The sequence below is a fragment of the Quercus robur genome, chromosome 8 (assembly GCF_932294415.1).
Source record: "Quercus robur chromosome 8, dhQueRobu3.1, whole genome shotgun sequence".
Taxonomy (NCBI): Eukaryota; Viridiplantae; Streptophyta; class Magnoliopsida; order Fagales; family Fagaceae; genus Quercus; species Quercus robur.
This window is the reverse complement of record NC_065541.1, coordinates 66623950-66646219: the sequence shown is the minus strand read 5'-3', so window position 1 is coordinate 66646219 and position 22270 is coordinate 66623950. Positions and strand designations below refer to the sequence as shown.

Here is a 22270-nt window from a genome sequence, read left to right as displayed (position 1 = left end):
TTGGTGGTGTAATATTTTTTTGGTAGTGGAATATATTATTTTATTGTAGTAGTTATAATATTTTATTGTGATGTTTATATTATTTTATTATGCTGAAAGCTAAAATAGATCCACTGCTGCAATATGTGTGTAGGTAAAATAGATAAAGTAACTTTTGGTGGAGCTAAATTGCTAAAAATTTAGCTCCACTGCTGTGGATGCTCTGAAAATACTGTAACAAAATAATTTTTAAATGTATGAATAGTATCATGGGACTCAATTTTTTGCTGAAATTCGTACTTGCAGGTCCCGTGAACAGTGCATGGGACCTACAAGAAAAACATAGACACCCATTTTTTTTCCTTTTCATCGCAATCCAAACCCAACCTAAGTGTGAGTTTGGATAGCTGCACAACAACACGTTTTGCGCGTCTGCGTTTTTGTCCCTAGGTCCCATGCATTGTTCACGGGACCCGCGTCTGCGTTTTTGTCTCTGGGTCCCGTGCACAAACCCAGCCTAAGTGTGAGTTTGGATAGCAGCACAGCAACACGTTTTGCGCGTCTGGGTTTTTGTCTCTGGGTCCCGTGCATTGTTCACAAGACTCGCGTCTGCGTTTTTGTCTCTGGGTCCTATGCATTGTTCACGGGACCTGCGTTTGCGTTTTTGTCCCTAGGTCCCGTGTATTGTTTACAGGACCCGCAAGTACGAAATCTAACAAAATCAACTTTAAAACTGGGTCCCACGGTACTATTTACACATTTAAAAATTATTTTACTACAGTGTTTTCAGTTTTCAACAATAAGTGATATCCAAACAGATCCTAAGTGTGAGCTTGGATAGCGGCAGAGTGAATTATTTTACGCGTTTGCGTTTTTTGGCTGGGTCCCATGCACTGTTCACGGGACCCGCAAGCACGGAAAAACGCAAATCTAACTTTAAAACTGGATCCCACGGCATTATTAACACATTTTAAAATTATTTCGCTACAATATTTTTAGTTTCAGTTTTTAGCAATAAGCGGTATCCAAATAAACCCAAACAATTAGTGTGCGTTTGGGAAGTATTCTGTGTCTGCATTTATGCATTTTGTTGAAAAAATGTGGGTCCCAAGACACTGTTCATGGACCTACAAAAGTCATCCAAACACAGATTTCAATATAAATTTGGGTCCTACAACACTATTTACACATTTAAAAATTATTTTACTACAGTGCTTTCAACAATAAGTTTTCAGTTTTCAGCAAATAAGTGGTATCTAAATACACCCTTAATAAGTCTAGTGATACCAAATTTTTCACTACTATTGACATAGCTGATTGTGATTAATTCAAAATAAAAAAGGTGTTAGTGATATGTTCATATAAAAACAATCATGTTCCAATTATAATTTACCACATTACCAAGTTGGGAAAAAATTTGTGTCCTTGACATTTCTATTTTCAGAAAGCAAAATCATTTTCCAATCACAAGAGCAGGTTAATATTTTAATGCTGCAAGTACAAAATTAAATCAAAGTGATATGACATAGCCAAGCTCACTTTATTAACCAATAAGAGAAAGGTACAGAAGTAACAGAAGCAACAATTTTTGGGTTAAAATTACATCCCCTAATGTAAATCAATTAGTTTAACCTCAAAAGTGTTGATTCTGCACTACAGAATGTGAAAGCAACATTTTTTTGTTTTTGGGTGTATGTTAACTTGATAACCCCTAACAGAAATCAAGCTCATTAATATCAATCCATAACATCAAAACCAAGCCAAATTTCACTCCATTAACAGTGCAGGTGGAGTGTGCTTGTTACATAATCTGTTCAAAATAGCCTGCAATTTATAAAGTGCATATAAGTGGAATCCAGCTCGTTCTGATCAGCTTACGTTTATTCAGAGCAGGTTGTTTGAAGTGCAAATCAGTGGAAATGAGGAGACAGTTGAGTGATTCCTTCTACCAATGATAAAAGCAGCTATTCAAGTACTTGGGAAGCTATCAGATCTAAACAGCATGTGGTTAAGTGGTGGAAAAGTCCTTGGTTTTCTGGTTTTGTTCCTAAACATGCTTTCATTCTTACCATTAAGGAGAGATTGGTGAGAAATGAAAGACGGGTTTTTTTATGCAGGTATAGGATTGAGTCCAGAGACCATCTTTATTTTGAATGTCTTAACAGTAACACTCAGAAGTTGGAAGTAGATACTTTTGAAGTGTTTGCTATAGGCAAATTCAAGATCAGGATTATCAGCTATCTTATTGGATTATCAATAGATTAAAAGGTGCAAGTTTGAGATCAAGATTCTGCAAAGTGGCTTGGTAAGCTACAGTTTATCATGTTTAGAGTGAAAGAAGTGAAGAAGGGACCCTAGCTGCAGTAATGGTTAATCTATGTGGGGTAGATTGGCTGCTGGAACAGATGAAAATTTCAGTTTTAAATTGAGTTAAATGTTGCTTTTGTTGGATTCCCTATTCTATTCTTATTAAATGGTTTTAGGCTATCTTCTGTTTCCTTTTGTTGTATATGTACTGTAGACCCAGTAGTTTCTGGATTTTTTGTTTTTTGCTTTGTTTTTTGAGTGCATGGGACTTTGTTTCTGTTGTAGGTGTGTATGGTTAGAAGGGTGCATTTAGTGCAGCTTCGCTGCTGGTTGTTTTTGGTTCTGCTTCTAGCAGGTTGGTTGTTCTGGTTGAATAAAGTCTATATTCATCCAAAGACAAAGTTCTTCTAAAGGTGGTAAAAGAAGCAAATTAATTACAGCAGCAAGAAATGACTGCAAGCTCCATATGTGCAAAAAAGCATTCAATAATCATGCTTCTTTTGATTATCAAAAGAAGCATGATTTATTTATTTATTTAATCAGTCACACGAACAAAGTGCAACTCATTATTCAGATCTGCAATTACATAATTTAAGGCAGGAAACCATTACCTTGTCTTTGTATACCTTGAGCCATTGTTCCATACTGTTTTCAACTGCTTTGCAATGGTGGATGACCGGGTTGAGGATGTTCTAAAACACCCTCTTTGATTGCAAATATAATGCAACGATTGCCCCTCAATGACAGAAAATAATACCCACAAGTTGCTCTCTTAAATCCTTCATAATAAGCATATGGATCACAAAGTCTGCGGGGAGACCTTTATTCTCAAAAGTACTATCAATAGTGACATCCATGCCCACAACAGTTTCCTGTTAAACAAATCAGTCACATTAGCCTTAGTATTCTAAACCTATGCAGGAGCCATAACTACATCAACAAACGATGTTCAGCACTAGAATTAACAGTACCATTGTTCTCAAAAATATTTCCCTTTGGCTCTCTGCTTTTTAAGTAGACAAGGCTTTAGGAGTCATAGGTTAAGCACGACACCTAAGACCTATCACTAAACATTCATCAACAGGAATTCATCAGCCACATTTGTAAGTTCTCCTTGGCATCTCTAAATGCGGAAGTCCTACGACTCCTACTCAAAGAGATACATGTATTTGTGAAAGATGTGTGCCGATTTATATGTTTATATTTACTAAAAATATTGGCATGTGGAAATTTATATCTTTTAATGGGCTTCCACCAGTCACACAAAGCTTTTATCTGTAATCCACATCTCACAATACAGAGTTGAAGTCTTGGACATAACTCATGGATTTGATTCTCACCCTCAACTCTTCTAACTTTGCATATATGGCGTCTTTTGAGGATGTTGTTGATCATCTGCATAAAATTTATGGATTCTACCTTTGACAGAAATCCAACTATATCCTGGTTCCTTCTTCACGCCTTGCTCTTTCATCATATCTCTCAAAGTAAGTCCATCTTCATATCTCCCTTTCTCAATTGATTTTTTTTGGACTAATAAGGTATGGTTATTGTAGGAGGGCAAAGGTCCAGCCCGTACTAGGCCCAAGCCGAGCAATGTTAATTTAGGTTTGGCCCAAACTTAATAAACATCAAATTGGAAAGTAAGCCAGCGAGTTCGTGGCGCTAGTATCCAAACAGATCCCACTATCCCCGAGGAAGAATAGTAGTGCTTTGGGAGAATCCACCCACTGAGCATGGGATTTGGCGTCGGGTGCAAGTTACTAGGAAATCATTTCAACTGTAGGCTTGTGGGTCTTATCCCTAATATGCAATTAGATATACTGGAGAATAGTAATACAGATTTAGGAAGCCACCCAAACCCTATGGGTGAAGAGACCCACAAACATATAGAAGATTCTCTCATCATGACAAGCCCACTAGAGCATGCCTATAAAAAGAAACCATAGGGACGAAGGAAGGGGTTGGAACTTAATTCCAGGGAGAGAAACACGAGAAAAATTAGAACAATACACTGGGGTAAGGTGATCCAGCTTGAACACCCATAGGGGTACCTTGACTATCCAAGAGTCTCTTTGGTCAGCCATATCTCTAACAAGTAACCATTGCATAGTTGTTATAAACCATCAATCACCATCCCACTAGTCCTACACCATTTGTTATTGGTAAAGCATCTTCTAGAATCTCCCATTATGGGCTAGATCCAATATGAAATACAAATTAATTAGGGGTTCAAGCCTAACGAGCCCAAGGTTGTTGGGAAAGGACTACCATAGTTAACATGAAAAAAACTAATTGATATTTTGTCTTGACTCTACAATATAGAGCAACTAGTCGCTAACCCGTGCGATGCACGGGAAATGTTTTGAGTACAATATATAATTTAATCTTTGTTTATTTTACTACAACGCCAAAATTGAATTTGTAAAATAAAATCATATAGCTAAAACATTTGTTAACAGCTATACGTTTCAGACATTTATTAAACTATATTATTATTATTATTATTATCAACTTAACAGTATTTTAATATATGATACCAACATGCTTCAAGAAAATGTCCAACACGGAAAACAATTTTGAAAACAAACTTAACTAAACAGTTTGATGAATAAATATATTACAATCTATAATATAAGCCAAGAAATAAACTTTGAAACCAATATGAACAAAATCCATGTCAAACAAAACAATTTCGATCATTAAGAATATGACTCACTAAAGTCATGAAAAACACAGGATTCATTACCAAAAAAAAAAAAAAACATCTTTAGTCTTTATAGATTTTGCCTAAGTACCTAGATACAATGACACATACTCACACAAAAAGAGACATAAACACGGACAATTAAAGAAAAAATAAGAAAAACAAAAGAGACGTAAACACGGACAATTAAAGAAAAAATATAGGAAAAAAAAGTTAGGAATAGAAATATAAGATATAGATGGGTTACCCTCAAAAAGAATAATCCATGGATATTCATTGAAATCTTTTAGATAATTTCTGATAATAGAAAAAATAAAACCCAAAAGTTATGATGTTAAAACTTCCAAAAGGCCAAATTTTTTTTTTTTTTTTTAAATCAGAAGATTCAAAGCTTCAAAAGTATTGAAATAAAACAATATATATATATATATATATATATATAATTACGCAATAGAGAAATACAATAGAAAGAAGGGAATCCATGATTATAGCTTTTCCACTTATGTATTGGACTCCTCTCCTTTTTCGATCAATGCATCAAGGTTAGGGTTATTTGATTTGTTCAATAAAAATTTGAAGATTTAATTAAAAGATTCAGGCCCAGCAATTAAATAAACAAAACAACAATTGACAAACTTATAAGAAAAAGTAACAAATCTATAATTTTTATTGAACAAATCAAATAACCCTAACCTTGATGCATTGACCGAAGAAGGAGAGGAGTTCAATACATAAGTGGAATATGTGAATTGTGAAGCATGAGCCGCCCTCAAAAAAAATCTTGAAGAAAAATAAGTTTTAAGGAGAAAATTGTGTTGCGGCAAAAATAAGTTTTTGGGACTTAGGTTTTCTACGCAAGCAATTCTTAAATAGAAGAGAGTAGAGGCGGTGGGAGAATGTCCTTATTTGGCTAGAAGTCTAATTTGCATTGGAAAAGGAAAACAGTGATGAGGTGGAAAATTTAATTTAATTTAAATTTAATTTAAATATTGTGCTGACGTGGAAAATTGTGGGAGTTTCAAAAGTTTCGGTTTTATATATATATATATATATATATAGATTATAATGAAACAAAGGTAATAAATATAAATTCTACTGTGATTATAAAAATTTGTCACCTAGAAAGTAAACATAATATAAAAAATGATGTGCCTTTGGATTAGGTTTTATAAAAAAAAGAAAAAAGAAAAAAGAAAACGAAAGTTATAACATCGTTAGCATTTTAGCATTTTTATATTGTCAATAAAGTTTTTAGTTCATTTCACTCCAATGTAGTTGTCAAGTGAATTTTTTTGAGTTCAAAATTCATTAAATGCATTCATCATTTACTGAATTCTCAGGATATTAACCGAAAGATTAAATTGAATAAAGTTGAAAGGTAGAGGACTAAATTAATAAAAAGTAAAGTTAGATGATTAAATTAAATTTTAAGCAAAATTAAAAGGTCAAATTTGTAATTTAGCCAAAACAAAAAAATACTACAAGTCGTTTGTGGAGTATATAATATTTTTGGGGCTTGTTAACTAAAATCAGTTTTAGTCGTTTTCATCTCGCTCTTCTTCTGAAAGGCAGCTAGGGTTTTAAAAACGCTTCCCCTCAAAATCTGCCTTCTTTTGGTCTCTCGCACACACAACTCAGAAAGAGAAAAGAAAAAAACAGAGAGATGGGGAAGAAAGCAAAGGGTTCGCGAAAGGGAAAGAAAGCATGGAGAGCAAACATAAGCAGTGCAGACATCGAAGACTTCTATGAGAAATCCACAAAAGACGCTCTCTCCGGTGGCTCTCTCTCCTCCGCTCCCAGCGACTCTCTCTTCTTCGTCGACAAGTCCACTGGTATTTACTTATTTGTATTTTAAATTTCTGCTTCAAAAAGTTTATTTATTTTTATTTATATCTATATATATATATATTTTTTTTTTTTTAATGTTCCAGCTTGATATTTCAACATTATGAGGATTAATTTGATTAAATTTGAATGTAATCACTTTAAATGGTATTGCCCATTTGTTCGAATTGGCCGAAACGAATACATGTGGTCGACCTTGATTAGTTTGGGACTAAGGCTTGGCTATTATTATTGTTGTTGTTGTTGTTGTTGTATTGCACATTTGTGTTAGTGTTTGGATTTTTTCTGTGTACAATAAGCCGATGCTCTGGATTAATGGATGAAGGAAGCATGGTAGTGTGCACAGAGATTGAATTTATGGGTCCTCATGTCTGCCCCTGCTGATGCCTTTTCGGCTTTGATTCGGGGGCCTGGTTTCCGACCCACATTCTATCTCATCTATTCATTGAAAAGTAATTTTTCGGGTGATTCCGATTCCAGTTAAACAATCTGACTGAATTTACGGTAAGATAAACATACAAAATAATGTTTTAGTATGGATGGACTAATTTCGTCTATTATAAATGGGAAGTCTTCTCCTTTGATGGGAAGTGATTAGAAGTTATGTACTTCCTGTCTGAACAGATCTTTCGGTGAAGCGGAAGATTGAAAAACATAGGGAGAAAGTACTCCGCTGCGACAGCGTGCTACAGAAGAACCCTTTTGTTCAAGCAGTGCCGTCTTCAACACTGAAGAAACCTAAGAGAAAGCAGATGGGGGTTTCAAAAACAAGTGATGCTACTCAAGTTGGTACCAAGGTCGGCAGTTTATATAATGAGCATAGAAATGGACACATGATCTTTTTTGAAATTCTTTTGTTAAGTTTATGTGCTTATCTTTTCTATTGTTGACATGTCTCAGGATGATTCAGCTATGGTTGACATTTGGGATGACAAAGGTTTTTTCTATGTTAAACTATTGTGTTCATGTTTTCACTGGCTTGTGATTATGAGATGACATGCATTACATAGTCTCTTTTTGACTCTTTTGCAGGTGAAGACAACCGCAAGTCCAAAAAGGTAAATATTATGGCTTAGAATTTAAATTCAAAATGTTTGTGGCACCCTTGTATGTCTCGAGTCCTCGTGTAAATTTTTTGCAATACTGATAAGGGGATGATATGAACTCCTTGATACATTAGTTCTGTCTGGTGAGCTGTAAGAAAGTGGTGCAAGGTGTCTCTTTGGTTATTTTGGAGCCATGCAATTGTGCTGGATGTTCTCTATGTGATGTTTGATTTTATGAGTGCATATTGAGGATGTTACGTTAATTGGTCTTTAATGGACCTTAGTTGATGATCTGATTGTTGACATCTTATTCTCTTTTGACAGAAATTGAAACATTCAGTTATTCCAGCAGTAGAAGTTGAGCATCCAGGTTGTTCATTCAATCCCTCAGAAGAAAGTCATAAGGTAACCCAGGTTTTTTATACATATTTAGACTGCCTGGGAGTTGTAAGTCACATGGCATTTTAATTTGTTCTTCTTATGTCAAGTCAGGATGTTTTGGCTCATGCTGTTGCGGAAGAAATGCAGAAAGTCTATCAGAATGAGTTGGGACCTCAGCCGGTCCCATTAACTGTTCCTGGCAAAGTTATTGATGAAGAAGAGGTGAGTCTCTTCTTCTACCTTTATTTATTATCTACTAGGAGTCCTCTTTGCCTTAAGGAGTAGGGGAGCCATTGGGATTTTTTTGTACATATCCCATATTTCCCATGGACTTGGGTGCTGAGACTGTTTATTTATGTATAAATGCTGATTTATTTATGAAAAAAATTGATCTGCTAGGTATCTCTTTCATGAATGTAAATATTTCTTTTGAATCGTTTACTTCAAGGAGAGCTTTATGATTAACCAGCTATTTTCATTAGATGTATTTTATTGACGCGGATAATGCAAGTGATGATGATGATGAGATGAATGTGGAAAATGAAAGTGAGGATACTGCACAAGAGAAAAGGTTAGCTTGTATGCATAATTTTTATTTGTCTTTAATGTATACTTTTTGCTCAAAATTTTAATGGTGAGAAGATGCATAATCCATCAAGTTTAATGAAAAGTTGTTATTAAGTAATTTGATTGTGTCCTTTTTATTCTAAATGTTGGTTTGTGTGTGTTGGTACTTGGTACGTTCCATGTAGTTGTTGTTCCGTGTTTGTTTGGATTAGGATGAATTTTCTGATTTATATTTCTTGTTGTGCCCCATTTTATGGTGTAACTATTGTTGAAAAGATATGGTTTAAATATTTTTTTGCAGATCTAGCAAAATAAAGAGGGTGACCCGAGTTGAGTTAAACAAGAGAGCTAGACGTAAAGAAAAGATGAAAAAGGAAGCCGAGGCTAGAAAGATGGAGGGAGTTTCTAAAGAAATTGATAGGTAAGATGATATTTTGCATTTTTGCTTCTACAAACAATCATTTCTGCACAGAGGTACATTCTAACCATCGATTGGTCCTCCTGGTTGCAGCATACCTGATATCCTTCAGGAAATAGCTAAAGAGGATGAGGAGAAGCAGAAAAAACATCTCCGGCGAGTTGTAGCCAAACAAGAAAGACTAAAATCGTGTCCTCCACGCTTGGGGAAGTACAAGTATGATCTCTTATGTGTCTATCTAATATATCTAATTCATTATGATTTTATGTGTCTAGCTTGGAAGTGGAAAGTTAACTTAAGTAATTGGGGAAAAAAAGCTCCAGTATTTATGTTTTATTGTATATGTGTGTGTGTCGGTTGAATCTCAACATAAAGTTTGCATGCTATATTTATTGACGGTACTTAATTGATTTTTATGGAAAAAATTTAGATGAACTCGGACTTAAATACTGTGAATACAGCAGAATTAACTGGTCATCTTCATTTCAGATTTGAGCCTGCCCCAGTTCAGGTCCTATTATCTGAAGAAATAACTGGATCACTTCGCAAATTGAAGGTACAATGATAATTTCCCTGTAGTTTCCAAAACATCGCATGTCACAATTAGATCTGCAATTCGGTTTACGGTTTAGATGTGCATTAAAAGCATTCCTGATTTCTTATCTGTCTTAAGGCTTGTTGCACACTTGCGAAGGACCGGTATAAGAGCCTGGAAAAAAGAGGATTGATTATCCCAACAGTCAAGAGCAGCAGGTCAGTTGATTATCCTTTTTATTCTGTATCTTATCATTCATCTTAGGACAGACACAAATACAGGCTGCTTAGGAATTTATCAGATTTTGTTTGGAATCTTAATTATACTGTCATTTTGGCGCACCTAATACTTTAAGGTTGCTTTTCAATGTCTTCATATGTGAGACCCTCCTTCTCCCCAACTCCCTCTATGTACACCACACTATTATTAAGTTTTTAGTGATTATGGTGCGATTCCATTTTTCACTTGCAACTTTTTTCTCCACATGGCATGTACTATTTGGTGATTATATCTCTGTCCAAAACTCTGTCAGATAAAACCTTGTCAGGTTATACCTCGGTTTCAGATGGAACTGAAAGTATCCCTTTGATTAAGAACCTAATTTTAGTATCCATAATCCTGTTTTCTTAGCAAGTTGAGTTTCCGTTTGTAAGATGGTTAGAAACTTAGAATGAGTGAATGTACGCGTGGCATGAAGCTTCGTACTATTTTCTGTGATGAATTTTAATTTGCATGCATTTTGGAGTGGTTCTATACACTTTGCAGTTCCTCATTGCTCCTTAATGTGTACTTGAACAGGAAGTAGAGTGGTTTCGCTTTGGACAGACAGCAGTGCCTAGTTGTTGATGAAGGAGATCATTACAGGCTTCACAAGACTGTTGGTCTTTAAAAACAGAGTGTTGGATGGAGGACTACACTATGGTGGAATCATCTATATATGCAGCAGAGATTTGCCGTTTTTCGTGTTTTCTTATATCGTCCTCAGTTTTGTGGTGGTTTCTTAACTTTACCAAGCTCTTCTAGTAAAAAAAAAAAAATCAGTTTTATACTTTTATTCACATAAGGTTTAATCAAAGGAAGTGTAACATACTGATTATGCTTAATATGTATTTAGGCTAATGCTATATCAGAGCCAACAATAGATAAAGGTGTTTGTTTAAGGCCCTTTTTATGTGGAACGTGAACACGTCTCTTGAAGGGTTTATTTTTTTATTTTTTTATTTTTTTTTAAATTTTAATTTTAAAATTTTTTTTTTTTATAATTATTTAATAGGTGTCTATTAGCAATTAAATTTTGTGGCAGTTTGTAGCTCATTTTTCTGAAGCTATTGTATGAAAGATTTTGCTGTGATGTATTCATTATCGACGGTGACCAATATGATGTGGGACTACGGCCAGTCATATAGTGGCATTTTCTGATTTTCTAGACTTGGGTTGTGTTTGGGATAACTTATATTAGACATATTTTATTATTTAGTTTATTTTTGCTATAATTTATTAATTTCATTGTATTTTTGGTATTATTCATGAGTCTAATTATACTATTTTAGTTAATTTTTAGCTTTATCTATAATACTTTCAATAAAAAGTTTTCAATTTCAGCTAAATAAATTATTCTTAAATAGACCTTTGGAATGAGTTGTACATATTTTGGGTTTGATTTTCACTAGGAGGCATTTGGTTTGCTGTGATGTGTTCTTGATATATTGCATATTACAATGATATGACATTAAAGTTTTTGATTTATTTTATTTTATCTAATATTATCATAATTTAAAATTACAAAATATCTCAAATCATTTTATTCTCATTACCTTTCTAAACAATGTAATGTTGTATTATTGTATTGAAATCATATTAATGTAAGATTACAATAATGTAATATTATAATGTAATGTAAAATCACTTATAGGTTTCAGCAATAGGTCTAAAAGGCCTTGTCGAGGTTATACCTTATTAAAAAAATTTTAAAAAAAGTAAATAACAAAGTTGCCATTGAAACAATATTAATTAGAAGTTACCATTTAGAATTTGAGACTACGGATCCGTTTAGATTGAGCTTATTGTTGCTGAAAGTGAAAACTGAAAACACTGTAGTAAAATAATTTTTAAATGTATAAATAGTATTGTGGGACCTATTTTTAATATTTTTTAATACGTAAACAGTGTCAGCACAGTGCGTGAATAGTGCATACACTGTTCATAACAGTAAAATTTGTCTCCCAAAGTCAACAAATACGGGCCATAAAAGAAAAAAAAAAAAAGGGAGAAAACGCAGACGTGAGACGCAGAGCCCAAACGCCCTCTACATATGATCACAATGATTGCCCATTGAAATTGGGCAAGTATAATCTCCATCTACAGTAAATGTTGGTTAATTGGATTATTCAAGAAATAAAAAGTTAATTGGTGATATTTTGCATTTAAATTGTTTAATTAAGTTGATAAAATAACTAACCATTATAATCACACATTATTGTTAGTTTTAGTTTTCTTGATTATGTGCCTAATAGAGTAATTATGTATCTTTTTTTTAATGATGTGACAATCGTTTTTATTATAAAAAAAAAAATACATTTCAACAAAACCCACCGCCCTCTCCATTAATTACCATTTGTCCAGTTATTTCCAAGAAATTGACTTGCAGATTTGAAGTGCAACAACTTCTTATCTTTTCTTATCTCTTTCATTTTTTTTTTTAAAATTTAATTATTTATTTTTTAAAATTTTTAAGAGGACTTGACATCCCTGACTAGGGATGACCATACCCATTGGGTAATGGATATCCAACCCTACCCGATCCAAATGTTTCGGGTAATATCCGGTTCTTAATGGGTAGAGCTCAACCGGATAGGGTATGGATATTACCCGAATTTTTCGGGTAGGGTATGGATAATATCCATGCCTGACCCGTTAAAAAAAAAAAAAAAAGTACTTAAATTTATGAATTCGCTTTATTGGTGCAGCGAAGTAATAAGTAAACGGCTTCCAAGTGGTGTCATATATTAGGTACTCTTGAGGATATTAAGTCGACATTTACTTTGTTCTCTTCACTATGAAAATTTGAATTTGTGCATATTCATTTTGATATTTCTGTAGACTATTCTGTAGTACATTTCTGTTCTTATGTGACTTGACAAGTCGGTGGCATTTCATTGCTTTGCTTAAGTAAGAAGTAGCATAACGTGTCATGTTCTTGTTGGCCATAAAGCATCGGGTTGCTTAGAACTGCATGTTTCACCATGCTGTTTAGCTTCTTGATATTTTCAACCGCTATGATGGTCTAAACCCAGAAAACTGTTGACTTCACATGATGTTATTATTGAAATAATTAGAATTTAATGGTGATGCTGCTTCAGCCTTAATTTTTCTGTTAGTAGCCTTTAAAAAAAAAAAAAAAAATCTATCTTCCAAATGAAATAAAAGGATCTAAAGAAATTTCAAGGATGCATGTAATGTTAACAGATGTTAACATTACATTTCTGTAAAGTTATAAACTTCTTATGCTTTCTTCTCTTATTTGCAATCTTTATGTTTTGATATATGAATGTGTTATGAAGGTTTAGATATAGTGTGACTCTATTATGATATATGAAACTTTCTTGGTTTAATTTCATTTATCACATTTTTTTTTTCATTTTTTTTATTGATTAGTTTTTTCTTTTTTAAGATTGGTTAGTTTTTATGTTATAATGTTTTGAATAAAAAATAAATAAATAAATGGGTTTCAGGTTTCAGGTAGGGTATGGATATCCATGAATAATATGTTCGGGTAAGATTCGGGTATAGATATTATCAGGTATTGATAATCGGGTATCCATGGGTAAATTTTTCGGATCGGGTATGTGTATACCCGATCCATACCTTACCTATGGCCATCCCCTGACCGGTTTCTTAAAAAAAAAAAAAAAAAAAAAAAAAAAAAAAAAAGCCCAAAAAGCCCACTAAAGTAAGAAGCCGAGTCCACTAGCTTACCTGCAACAGGCTACATCAACTAGTGCCGTTTGAACTGGAACACAAACATTACACTCCGAGTAGGAGGGGTGTACAAAGGTAACCACCGCAGACTTGGGAAGATCTGCTTCGTACCATGCGCACGTTAGCCTCCCACCTCACTTCTGTAAATCTTTCTTCTTCTTCATACTTGCTTTGATTTTTTTTTTTTCTTTTCAAATTCATCATTTAGTTTAGCTTGATGTAACTTGGGGTTTATGGGTTTTATATATATGCAGTATTTGTGTAGAAGAAAACTTGGATGCAATGTACAGTCTCGCAGTTCCTCATCATTCAATGTAAAAGGTCACTGCTTTCCCTTTTTTCCAATTACCCTTTTCTCTAATTACGTTTACCCAATTTGTGTGTGTTTTTATTTTTATTTTTAAAATTTTAAATTTAAACATGTACTTCATGACGATTTTGGTTAGAATGTGATTTATATGAAGAAAAGCACGGCAAAGTTTTTCAATTTTCTTTTGATTGAAAAAAGAAACTCATTTCTCAATTGGGTTTCAATTTTACTTGCAGATGAGCTCTCCATTGAGAAGGATGCTGAAAGAAAGATAGGGTGGTTATTGAAACTAATCTTTGCTGGGACTGCATCAGCTGTTGCTTACCAGTTATTTCCGTATTTGGGTCTGTCAATTGGTTTAATACACAATCTTGAAATGGCTTATTTAGTCAGAATTTACGGTCTTTGCAGTTCTAGGCTGACAAGATTGTTGTAATTTTCATTTCCAGGTGATAATTTGATGCAACAGTCCGTGTCGCTGTTACATGTCAAGGATCCTTTGTTTAAGAGAATGGGAGCATCTCGATTAGCCCGTTTCGCAATAGATGGTAACTTTAATGTCTCTATGCTTTTGATGTCAGTTGTTCTTAAGAAGCTTCACTCATTGTTACCTTATCAACAAAGTGTAAATCTTTGTTTTTTTTTTTTTTTTTTTTTTGATTAGTAATGTGTATGTGTGAATGTTACATGTCATATGTCATAAGTTGTGCTGGATAGAGTATCTTATTTTTCTTCTGAAACGTGGCTGCTTTGGCTTTTTGTCAGAGTAGAGTTGTGATTCAGTCTTGAAATGATATCATGTAAAACTGCAACTTGCCTTGCTTCAACGACTAAAAACTTAGAGTAGTTGGTTATGGGATTAGATTCTCCAGTTTTTCCTTTTCCTCATGCCCTGCACTGATTGTAACAATCACGGGTCTTATATTAGCAGAGCCACAATGAGGTTAATTGACCATTAAATTATACTTACCATGTTTAAAGGGCAATAATAATGTATTCTGGCATTCTGTTCATACAAAATACTGTGTGGTTGAGCTGGGTAATGTGTTATGTAACTAGTTCTTGACTCTTCAACTGTCCGAAACTCTAGTTGTCAATACTTTCTTTAATTTTTTCCTCTATGTTTTCAATCTTAATCTATGGATTGCAGGCACATGAAATTGATGCGGTAAAAGGTGAAGTCTTATAACTGTTTACTGCCTATTGCCTCATATATAACTGTTGCTTTCCTTTCAATTTATAGATGAAAGGAGGATGAAAATAGTAGAGACTGGTGGGGCTCAAGAGCTCTTAAATATGTTAGGGGCTGCTAAGGATGACCGCACACAGAAGGAAGCTTTGAAGGCCCTTACTGCCCTCTCACACTCAGGTTAATTGTATGGTTGCGTTCAATAGTTTAAATGTCTATATTCACGTTAGAACTTCCTATAAAACTTGTTCTTCATACTTGTCAGGGGAAAGCAAAATTATTTCTTTATGTGCATATTGTCTTACCAGTGAGAGGTGTTTCTTGTTGATTAACTATGGGTTTTTTTTTTTTTTTTTTGGAACATATTGTGGAAATAATATTCAGCTTGTACAATCACAATTAAAACTGGACTCTATCAGAACAGTTCCACTGTGTGGTAACTAGTAAAAACCATTTGGGAAGAGGAAGGCGTTAGGTAAGGGGCTTACAACTTTTGTCTTACTGGAATTCAGGTGCTTGGTTTGGGCATGGAATGAAAACGACCATTCAAATGAGGAAATGGAAGTTTACACCAAAAGTGGGATGTTCATCCCCATGCCTGCTCGAATTAGAAATCATTATCACCACCACCTTGCCTCTGTCACAGGATGAGCTAAATTCATTGCATTTGGCATTAAAAGGGGGAATGGAATACAAATTCCTGTTCCTTACTTTCTCATATCAGTCTCATTTCATTCATTTCCAACAAACCAAATATAGCTTTAAAATCACTAGATGCATGAGCCATATACCCCTACATTCACATTATGATACAAAATCATGACAATTGTGAGAGACAGAGAAACTTGTTTGTGCGTGTGTGTGAAATAGACTTTAGCCAATGCTTGTAACAGAATATGGGTAAGAAGTTGAATTGTTGGTTAGTCCAATACGTAATACAAACATTAAGGAAAGGCAAGATGCTTTAATATGGAATATCCAAAAGCCTTGTGCTTTGTATAAGGGAAATATTATTGTCTCAGACAATTTGGTGTATTTGGTTTTAAGAATAGCTTCAGGACTTCAGTTACTGTTGTATTTCCCTCTAGGTTGCTAAATTTACTTTCTAATTTTTCAGATGAAGCTGTTAGAGCTTTACACCTTGCTGGGGCCGTCTCAGTTATCAGGTCTGCCCCACAGTCCGTTGAGGATGCAGATGTTGAAAAATACAAGTCAAGCCTGCTGAAGAGATTCCAAGACCTGAGATATGATGTTTCATCTTGAGATGTGACCAGGGTACCTGCCTTTAACTTAAGGCTTCAAACACCAATAGTAAAATAAAAAATATGTCTGCATGTGCAAGGAACTCTGTTTTGTAAGGATAGGTAGAATGTCTCCTCTATCTTTTTTGTTTAATCTAATAAGAAGAGTTTCAAAAAAAATTTCTTTTTAAAATTTGCCTTGTTTCTTGGATAAACGATTCTTTTTATTTACTTCATTTTCTTTCCTTTATTTATGTGATGGGTGATTCCTTGTAGAAAACTCTGACAGCAGGCCACAATGGCATTAGTGCAAATTCATAAATCTCAAATTTTAGCTGCCAATTTGTTTGTTATATGCTTACATTACACAGCTTAGTTCTTTATCTGGGTTGTTTAAAATGTGTTTGATTCAGACTTCCTTCACAGAGATGCACATAATATAAAAGTAGTTCTCCACGGAACCACCTCTAGATTCTTTCTGTGCGCGTGTGCACGAGCACAATATACAATCATGTTGCTAAGAGAGGTAAGCATCATGTTCTTATCAAAATTTATGATAATGTTGTGCAACAATCCCAAAGTCAATTAATAAAAAATTTATTTGTTCTTAATTCTGCAAACTAACAAAGAGTTTAAACTAGTTCAAGGAGTGTTCTTTGTTTGAGTGCTAATGACATGGGCTGCATTCGTTCTCTGCCTGCCCTATGTCTGGTAATATAAGGTGTTCAGGTTTACATTGAGAATTGCTAGCAAATTTAGAAAGGTTATAACACATATAATACAGACACCACATGAATGTATGTATACTTTACAGCCGTAGTTTTATTGTTTTAACAATAAAGGCGGAGTTGTGATTACAGAGTTACCAATACCATACCAATTTTTAAACTTTTAAATCTCTCTTGAAGATGTGAAAATTTGGGGAACTTATTTTGTATTAAGGACAAAAATGAGGTGCAGTTCTTTAAGTGCTGTACTTTGGTTTTTCAAATTAAACTAACAATGTCGACGCATTGGTCAATGAACTACATAATGGAATTTAATTGTTTGAAAAACATACTGATACATTTTGTGTTGTATTGGTCAATTTAGCCACATAAATGAATTTAGTTATGAAATTTAAGTTACAATACCTAAGGAATTATCCCTAAGTTTTGTTTTCTTTTATTAATTCAAGTTATATGGTTCTACGGTGGGTTCATCATTAATTCACATGGAGACGCTTCTGGAAGGAAAAACCATGCTTCAGGTTAAGGATTGGTCGATTATGCATTCATTGTGCAATTGTATTTAATAGATAGGATATAACTTCAACCTATTAGGGCTGTAAATGAACCAAGTTGAACATGAACAACTCGGGCTTGGCTCGATGAAAACCTTATTCATGTTTGTTTATAAATAAGCCAAGCTTGAGCCTTAGTTTTAGGCTTGTTTAATAAACAAGCCGAGCTCAAGCAAAAAAATTTGTTCACGGACAAACTCGTGAGCTATTAGGCTTGATACACAACAATTCAAGTATAGACTCATTTATAAGTTTATATGTGTTAGCTAAATATACTCATTACACATAATAATGACATGGCCAACATGAGATCACTACCTATATTACCTTAATTTTTTCCTTCCCTTTAAACTGATCAATAACCACTTTAGACTATAATTACATTTAAAAATAAATAAATAATTAAGTAGGCCACATATAATCATTCCCTATCAATCATCTAAAGTAAAGTTATAAAACATGTTAGTATTTTCTTATTTATAATAGTTATAAACAAGTATTTTTCTAGTCCTTCACCATCTAACATGAATGTAAAAATTGTATTTTGAACAATTGTTGAAACTGTAGATAAAGAATGATGAATGAATGAATTTAATTATGTAAATTATTAATTTGAATAATAGTTAATCATAAGTAATACTAGATCTAGATGCATGATAAAATGAGTATACTATTTTCATTTTCATTTTTCTTAATTTTAGAGATTTAAGCATTTAATAATGTAATTTTTTAAAATCTCAAGGTCAAAAATTTGACCTGAGATCAATTTTGAACTTGATATTAAGCTTGATTTTGGCTTGACTAATTAATCAAGTCAAGCCAAGCTCAAGTTTTTTGGCTTTCCTAGGAGTTCAAGCTCAAACACCATTTTTAGGTTTGTCACAAGCTCAAACCAAGCTCGAGCTTTTGATTTTTCTTGATGAGCCAAGCTTGAACATGTTCTACTCGACAAAACTTGACTCGTTTACAGCCCTACAACCTATGTTATTCACTCAATGATAATTGCTCTTTATCATCGAGTTGAGACACTAATCAATTTATGGTATAAGAGAGGTTCAAACCACAAATCTCTTATTTGACTACAAGATATTTTGCCAATTGGGCTAACTTGAACTTACACATTCATTGTGACATTAGTTATGACCCTTCACAAGGTCATATTAATTATTAGCTATAAGTCTGTTGCCATGTTCTTTTAAATTTGCGTCATTTAGGCATTTTATATTCATTTAATGGTTGAGTGACCGCAACTGATTTCGAATCTATACATTTTTTATGTTTAGCATTCATGCTAAATATAGGTGATAGAATACTATTTTTTTTTTTTATCTAGAGATTTCCAAAATTATTCAAGTTATTTGATTATTGACTTATTGTATCATCGTGTAAGAAAGAAATTGTAATTCTTATGTAGCGAATAATTTAAATATTGGTTTATATCTCTGTTATTTTAAATGAATATACCTGTCTATTAGAGTTTTATAGAATTGTAATGGAACTGCATTCTTCATGTTGAAGTATGATTTGTTATCAGCATGAGACCCAAAAGCTAAACAAGCATAGATGTGTGAACTAATGGACCACTGTTCCGCAGTGCATTTATGGCATCCCAGTTGATCCAGATGTATCTCTTTGCACAAGACATACTTTAAAGGCCAAAGTTTATTGTTGAATGTACATGTCAATTGTTTAGAGAGCCTCCTCATTAAGAGAAAACAGAGACTAGAACCAAGGAAGAGGACACCGTACTATACCAGTCAGTACGGCTGGTATAGGGCGTACCGACCGGAATAGAAAAAAGATATATATATATATATATATATATATTTTTTTTTTATGATTTGTAATTTTTAAATTTTTTTAAGGGCAAAACCACTCTCTCGGTCTCTATTTCTCACAATCTCATGCGGTCTCTCTCACTTTCTCGGTCTTTTTTTTGTTGCTAAACCACTCTCTCAGTATCTCAATCTTTCTTTCTCTCACAGTCTCTCTCGGTCACTCTCTCTCAGTTCATGTCAATTTGAGATTTGGTTTCTCAAATCTCATCTAAGTCGAAGCTAGAAGCTGCAGAACAAGTAAAATTTTGTATTTTGTTTTCTTAGTATGCAATGAATAATTAAGCTTTCAATTTTTTTTTCCTTTTCCTTTAGTTGATGCTAAAATCTAAACCCATGAATAATTTGTTCTGAATTGAGGTAATGTTTTATGGTAAAACTTTTATTTTTATTATATATATATATATTTATTTATTTATAAATATAAAAAATAGTGGTAGTATGAGATTGACTCCCTTGACTAGAATGACCTAGATCCACTGCTTTGCAAAAAGATGTTTCAACATACAATTATTTATTTTTATCTTTTTATTTGATAAGTTTCACCACTAGGAAAATGACCATCACATTCGAAATTGATTCATTTCATGGTTCATATTAAAATTTTCATATCTATGCTTATATCTAGTGATGCATCAAATAAAATTTTAAAGGGGAAATTATAGTAAACCCACTTATGGTTTGACCCGTTTTCACTTTGCCTACCTATGGTTTAAAACTTAACATTTTGCCCATCTGAATTTTAATCCGTTTGCTCTCCGTTACCCACCTCACCCTCAAATATTAGAAAAACACTATTTTATTAAAAATTATAACATAACACAGACCAAAAACACAAACCATTTAATCTTTTCCTCATGAGCCCTAGATACATGAAAAACCCTTGTATTGAGTTAGGGTTTTGATTTTTCTGATCGTAGTGCATAACACTTTCATGTGAGGGTGAGGTTCTGACTTTGGGTTGTCTTGAGGCATTGAATATTCGAAGATACATCATCACCAGGTACGAAATTTCTGCTTTATGTGGGTTAGGGTTTCAACTTTTGATGGCAACTTTGATTCACAGGAAATTTGATTCACACGAAGTTGATAAGCAATGTCTTCTTCGAGTGGAAATTACTCAAGTTCAAGTGGGCATATGTGTACATATGAGATTTGTGTGCTGAGAACAAGTTTGACTGTGGATTATTTTGGGAGAAGGTTTCTGGGTTGTAGCCGATATAAGGTAAGTATAGTTTTTACTTAATCTAGTTGACTCTAGTGAGTTTGGAATGTGATGTGTTCAATTCAATTTATGAACAGGTTGGTCCTAAGTGCCTTTTCTTTCAATGGATTGATAATCCCACTTGTATGCGTGAGAATGCAACTGCCCATTTGGTGCAACAAAAGTTGGATTTACTGCGGAGTGAGTTGCAACTTGCAAATGAAAGGGAAAGAGCAGCTACCCAAACAATAGCAGAAGCTACCCAAACGGCAGAAATTGCTCAAGAAAAGGCAACAAAAGCCACTGAGAGGGAGATAAAGTTTCAAGCTTCCTCTATTACAACCAAGGAGATAGCAGTAAAAGTTTTAGAGCAAGAGAGAAAGTGCAGAATTACACTAATACTGTCATGGTTTTTTGTTGTTGTTGTTGTTGTTGCTTTGTTTTGGTTATGTTGTTTTCATATTTTGGCTCAAGTGAGAATGTTGGAATGATGAGATTAAGTTTGCCTGGTGGGTTGTAATGTATAAGCAGGTCTTAAATTGTATTGTAATAGAACTATGTAAAATGGTAGATGCTGTTGGCTTGAAGCCACTTTATAATATAAGCCTTTTAAAGATAAATTGTTATTTATGTTAGATGTTGTTGATGTTTTTGTTTAAAGTGAATTGGCAACTTGAGACTTGTTGTTTTGTTGGATGCTGGGAGTTGTGTTGGTTTGTGTATTGTGTGAAGATAATTGTGTTGAAAGTGAATTGTTTAAAGTTTAAAGTGCATTGTTTAAAGTGTTTGTGTTGAAAGTGCATGACAACCATCTATCAACTTGCAAAAAAGACAACAAATTCACACATAAACCTGCTATTCAACACATACACCTACTGTATTCAAAAGTGACTGCTATTTTCAATACATACACACACAAACAAACCTATATATGTTCAACTGCAATAATCAATCACATGATTACAACTAGTCAAAATAATAATTTTGAATATCTGCCATTAAGTTGGGAAATTGTATACACATTTAAGGTGGCATTGAATAGTTTTTCATCAACTACCAATAAATATAGAGCATTTGGTACAACAACAACCAAAACAATTGCACTTGCCCTTGTTTACAAAAATTACAAAAATACAAAAAAAAATCCCAACAGTGTTTTAACAGCATATATAATCAACAATTGTTTGCCCTGCCATTGTCTACAAATTACATATAACTCTAACACTACATAACATAGAACCATATTGCCCTAACACTACATATATATAGCAACAATATTGTCTTGACATAAGCTTCATTTACTACCCCTGCCTCTCCCACCATAGCTGCCCTTTCCACCTCTTGTTTTACATTTCTGTGTCCTAGCTGCATTACCCTTTCCTCTCAAAGCAACTCCTCTAGTAGCAGGTGATCCTGTATGCTACAAAGTACAAGAATTCACATGTT

At 33.7% G+C, this 22270-nt stretch overlaps 3 protein-coding genes and 1 non-coding gene across 5 annotated transcripts; all 4 read left to right on the top strand.

The window, feature by feature from the left end:
* Positions 1-6536: 6536 nt before the first annotated feature.
* On the top strand, positions 6537-11204 carry LOC126697812 (ribosome biogenesis protein NOP53). Its single transcript, XM_050394919.1, has 12 exons — positions 6537-6825; positions 7463-7635; positions 7739-7775; positions 7871-7896; positions 8209-8289; positions 8377-8487; positions 8748-8836; positions 9134-9253; positions 9344-9466; positions 9740-9806; positions 9924-10003; positions 10584-11204. Exons 1-12 carry the CDS (start codon positions 6657-6659, stop codon positions 10588-10590), a joined length of 1083 nt encoding a protein of 360 aa, XP_050250876.1. The 5' UTR covers positions 6537-6656; the 3' UTR covers positions 10591-11204.
* On the top strand, positions 7156-7268 carry LOC126697957 (small nucleolar RNA snoR100). The gene has a single exon (XR_007646329.1). It is a non-coding gene; the product is annotated as a small nucleolar RNA snoR100 (small nucleolar RNA).
* Positions 11205-13753: 2549 nt separating the features above from the next.
* LOC126697811 (uncharacterized) lies at positions 13754-16845 on the top strand. 2 transcript variants are annotated; one of them, XM_050394918.1, is made up of 7 exons: positions 13754-13905; positions 14018-14084; positions 14310-14417; positions 14523-14621; positions 15317-15442; positions 15647-15737; positions 16380-16845. In XM_050394918.1, exons 1-6 carry the CDS (start codon positions 13876-13878, stop codon positions 15700-15702), a joined length of 486 nt encoding a protein of 161 aa, XP_050250875.1. In that variant the 5' UTR covers positions 13754-13875; the 3' UTR covers positions 15703-15737; positions 16380-16845. The 2 variants fall into 2 exon arrangements, with proteins under 2 accessions (XP_050250875.1, XP_050250874.1); XM_050394917.1 differs by lacking the exon at positions 15647-15737.
* A 2326-nt stretch (positions 16846-19171) lies between these two features.
* LOC126694240 (uncharacterized) lies at positions 19172-21408 on the top strand. The gene is made up of 2 exons (XM_050390327.1): positions 19172-20845; positions 20923-21408. Exons 1-2 carry the CDS (start codon positions 20717-20719, stop codon positions 21313-21315), a joined length of 522 nt encoding a protein of 173 aa, XP_050246284.1. The 5' UTR covers positions 19172-20716; the 3' UTR covers positions 21316-21408.
* Positions 21409-22270: the final 862 nt, after the last annotated feature.

Excerpts from the sequence above, each read along its gene's own strand:
- LOC126697811 (XM_050394917.1), top strand. The coding sequence starts at position 13,876 with ATGCGCACGTTAGCCTCCCACCTCACTTCT. Across the intron at positions 14,085-14,309 it reads CTCATCATTCAATGTAAAAG|ATGAGCTCTCCATTGAGAAG; the intron begins GTCACTGCTTTC and ends TTTTACTTGCAG. Across the intron at positions 15,443-16,379 it reads TACTGCCCTCTCACACTCAG|ATGAAGCTGTTAGAGCTTTA; the intron begins GTTAATTGTATG and ends CTAATTTTTCAG.
- LOC126694240 (XM_050390327.1), top strand. The coding sequence starts at position 20,717 with ATGTCTTCTTCGAGTGGAAATTACTCAAGTTCAAGTGGGCATATGTGT. Across the intron at positions 20,846-20,922 it reads TGGGTTGTAGCCGATATAAG|GTTGGTCCTAAGTGCCTTTT; the intron begins GTAAGTATAGTT and ends ATTTATGAACAG.
- LOC126697812 (XM_050394919.1), top strand. The coding sequence starts at position 6,657 with ATGGGGAAGAAAGCAAAGGGTTCGCGAAAGGGAAAGAAAGCATGGAGA. Across the intron at positions 6,826-7,462 it reads CTTCGTCGACAAGTCCACTG|ATCTTTCGGTGAAGCGGAAG; the intron begins GTATTTACTTAT and ends CTGTCTGAACAG. Across the intron at positions 7,897-8,208 it reads ACAACCGCAAGTCCAAAAAG|AAATTGAAACATTCAGTTAT; the intron begins GTAAATATTATG and ends CTCTTTTGACAG.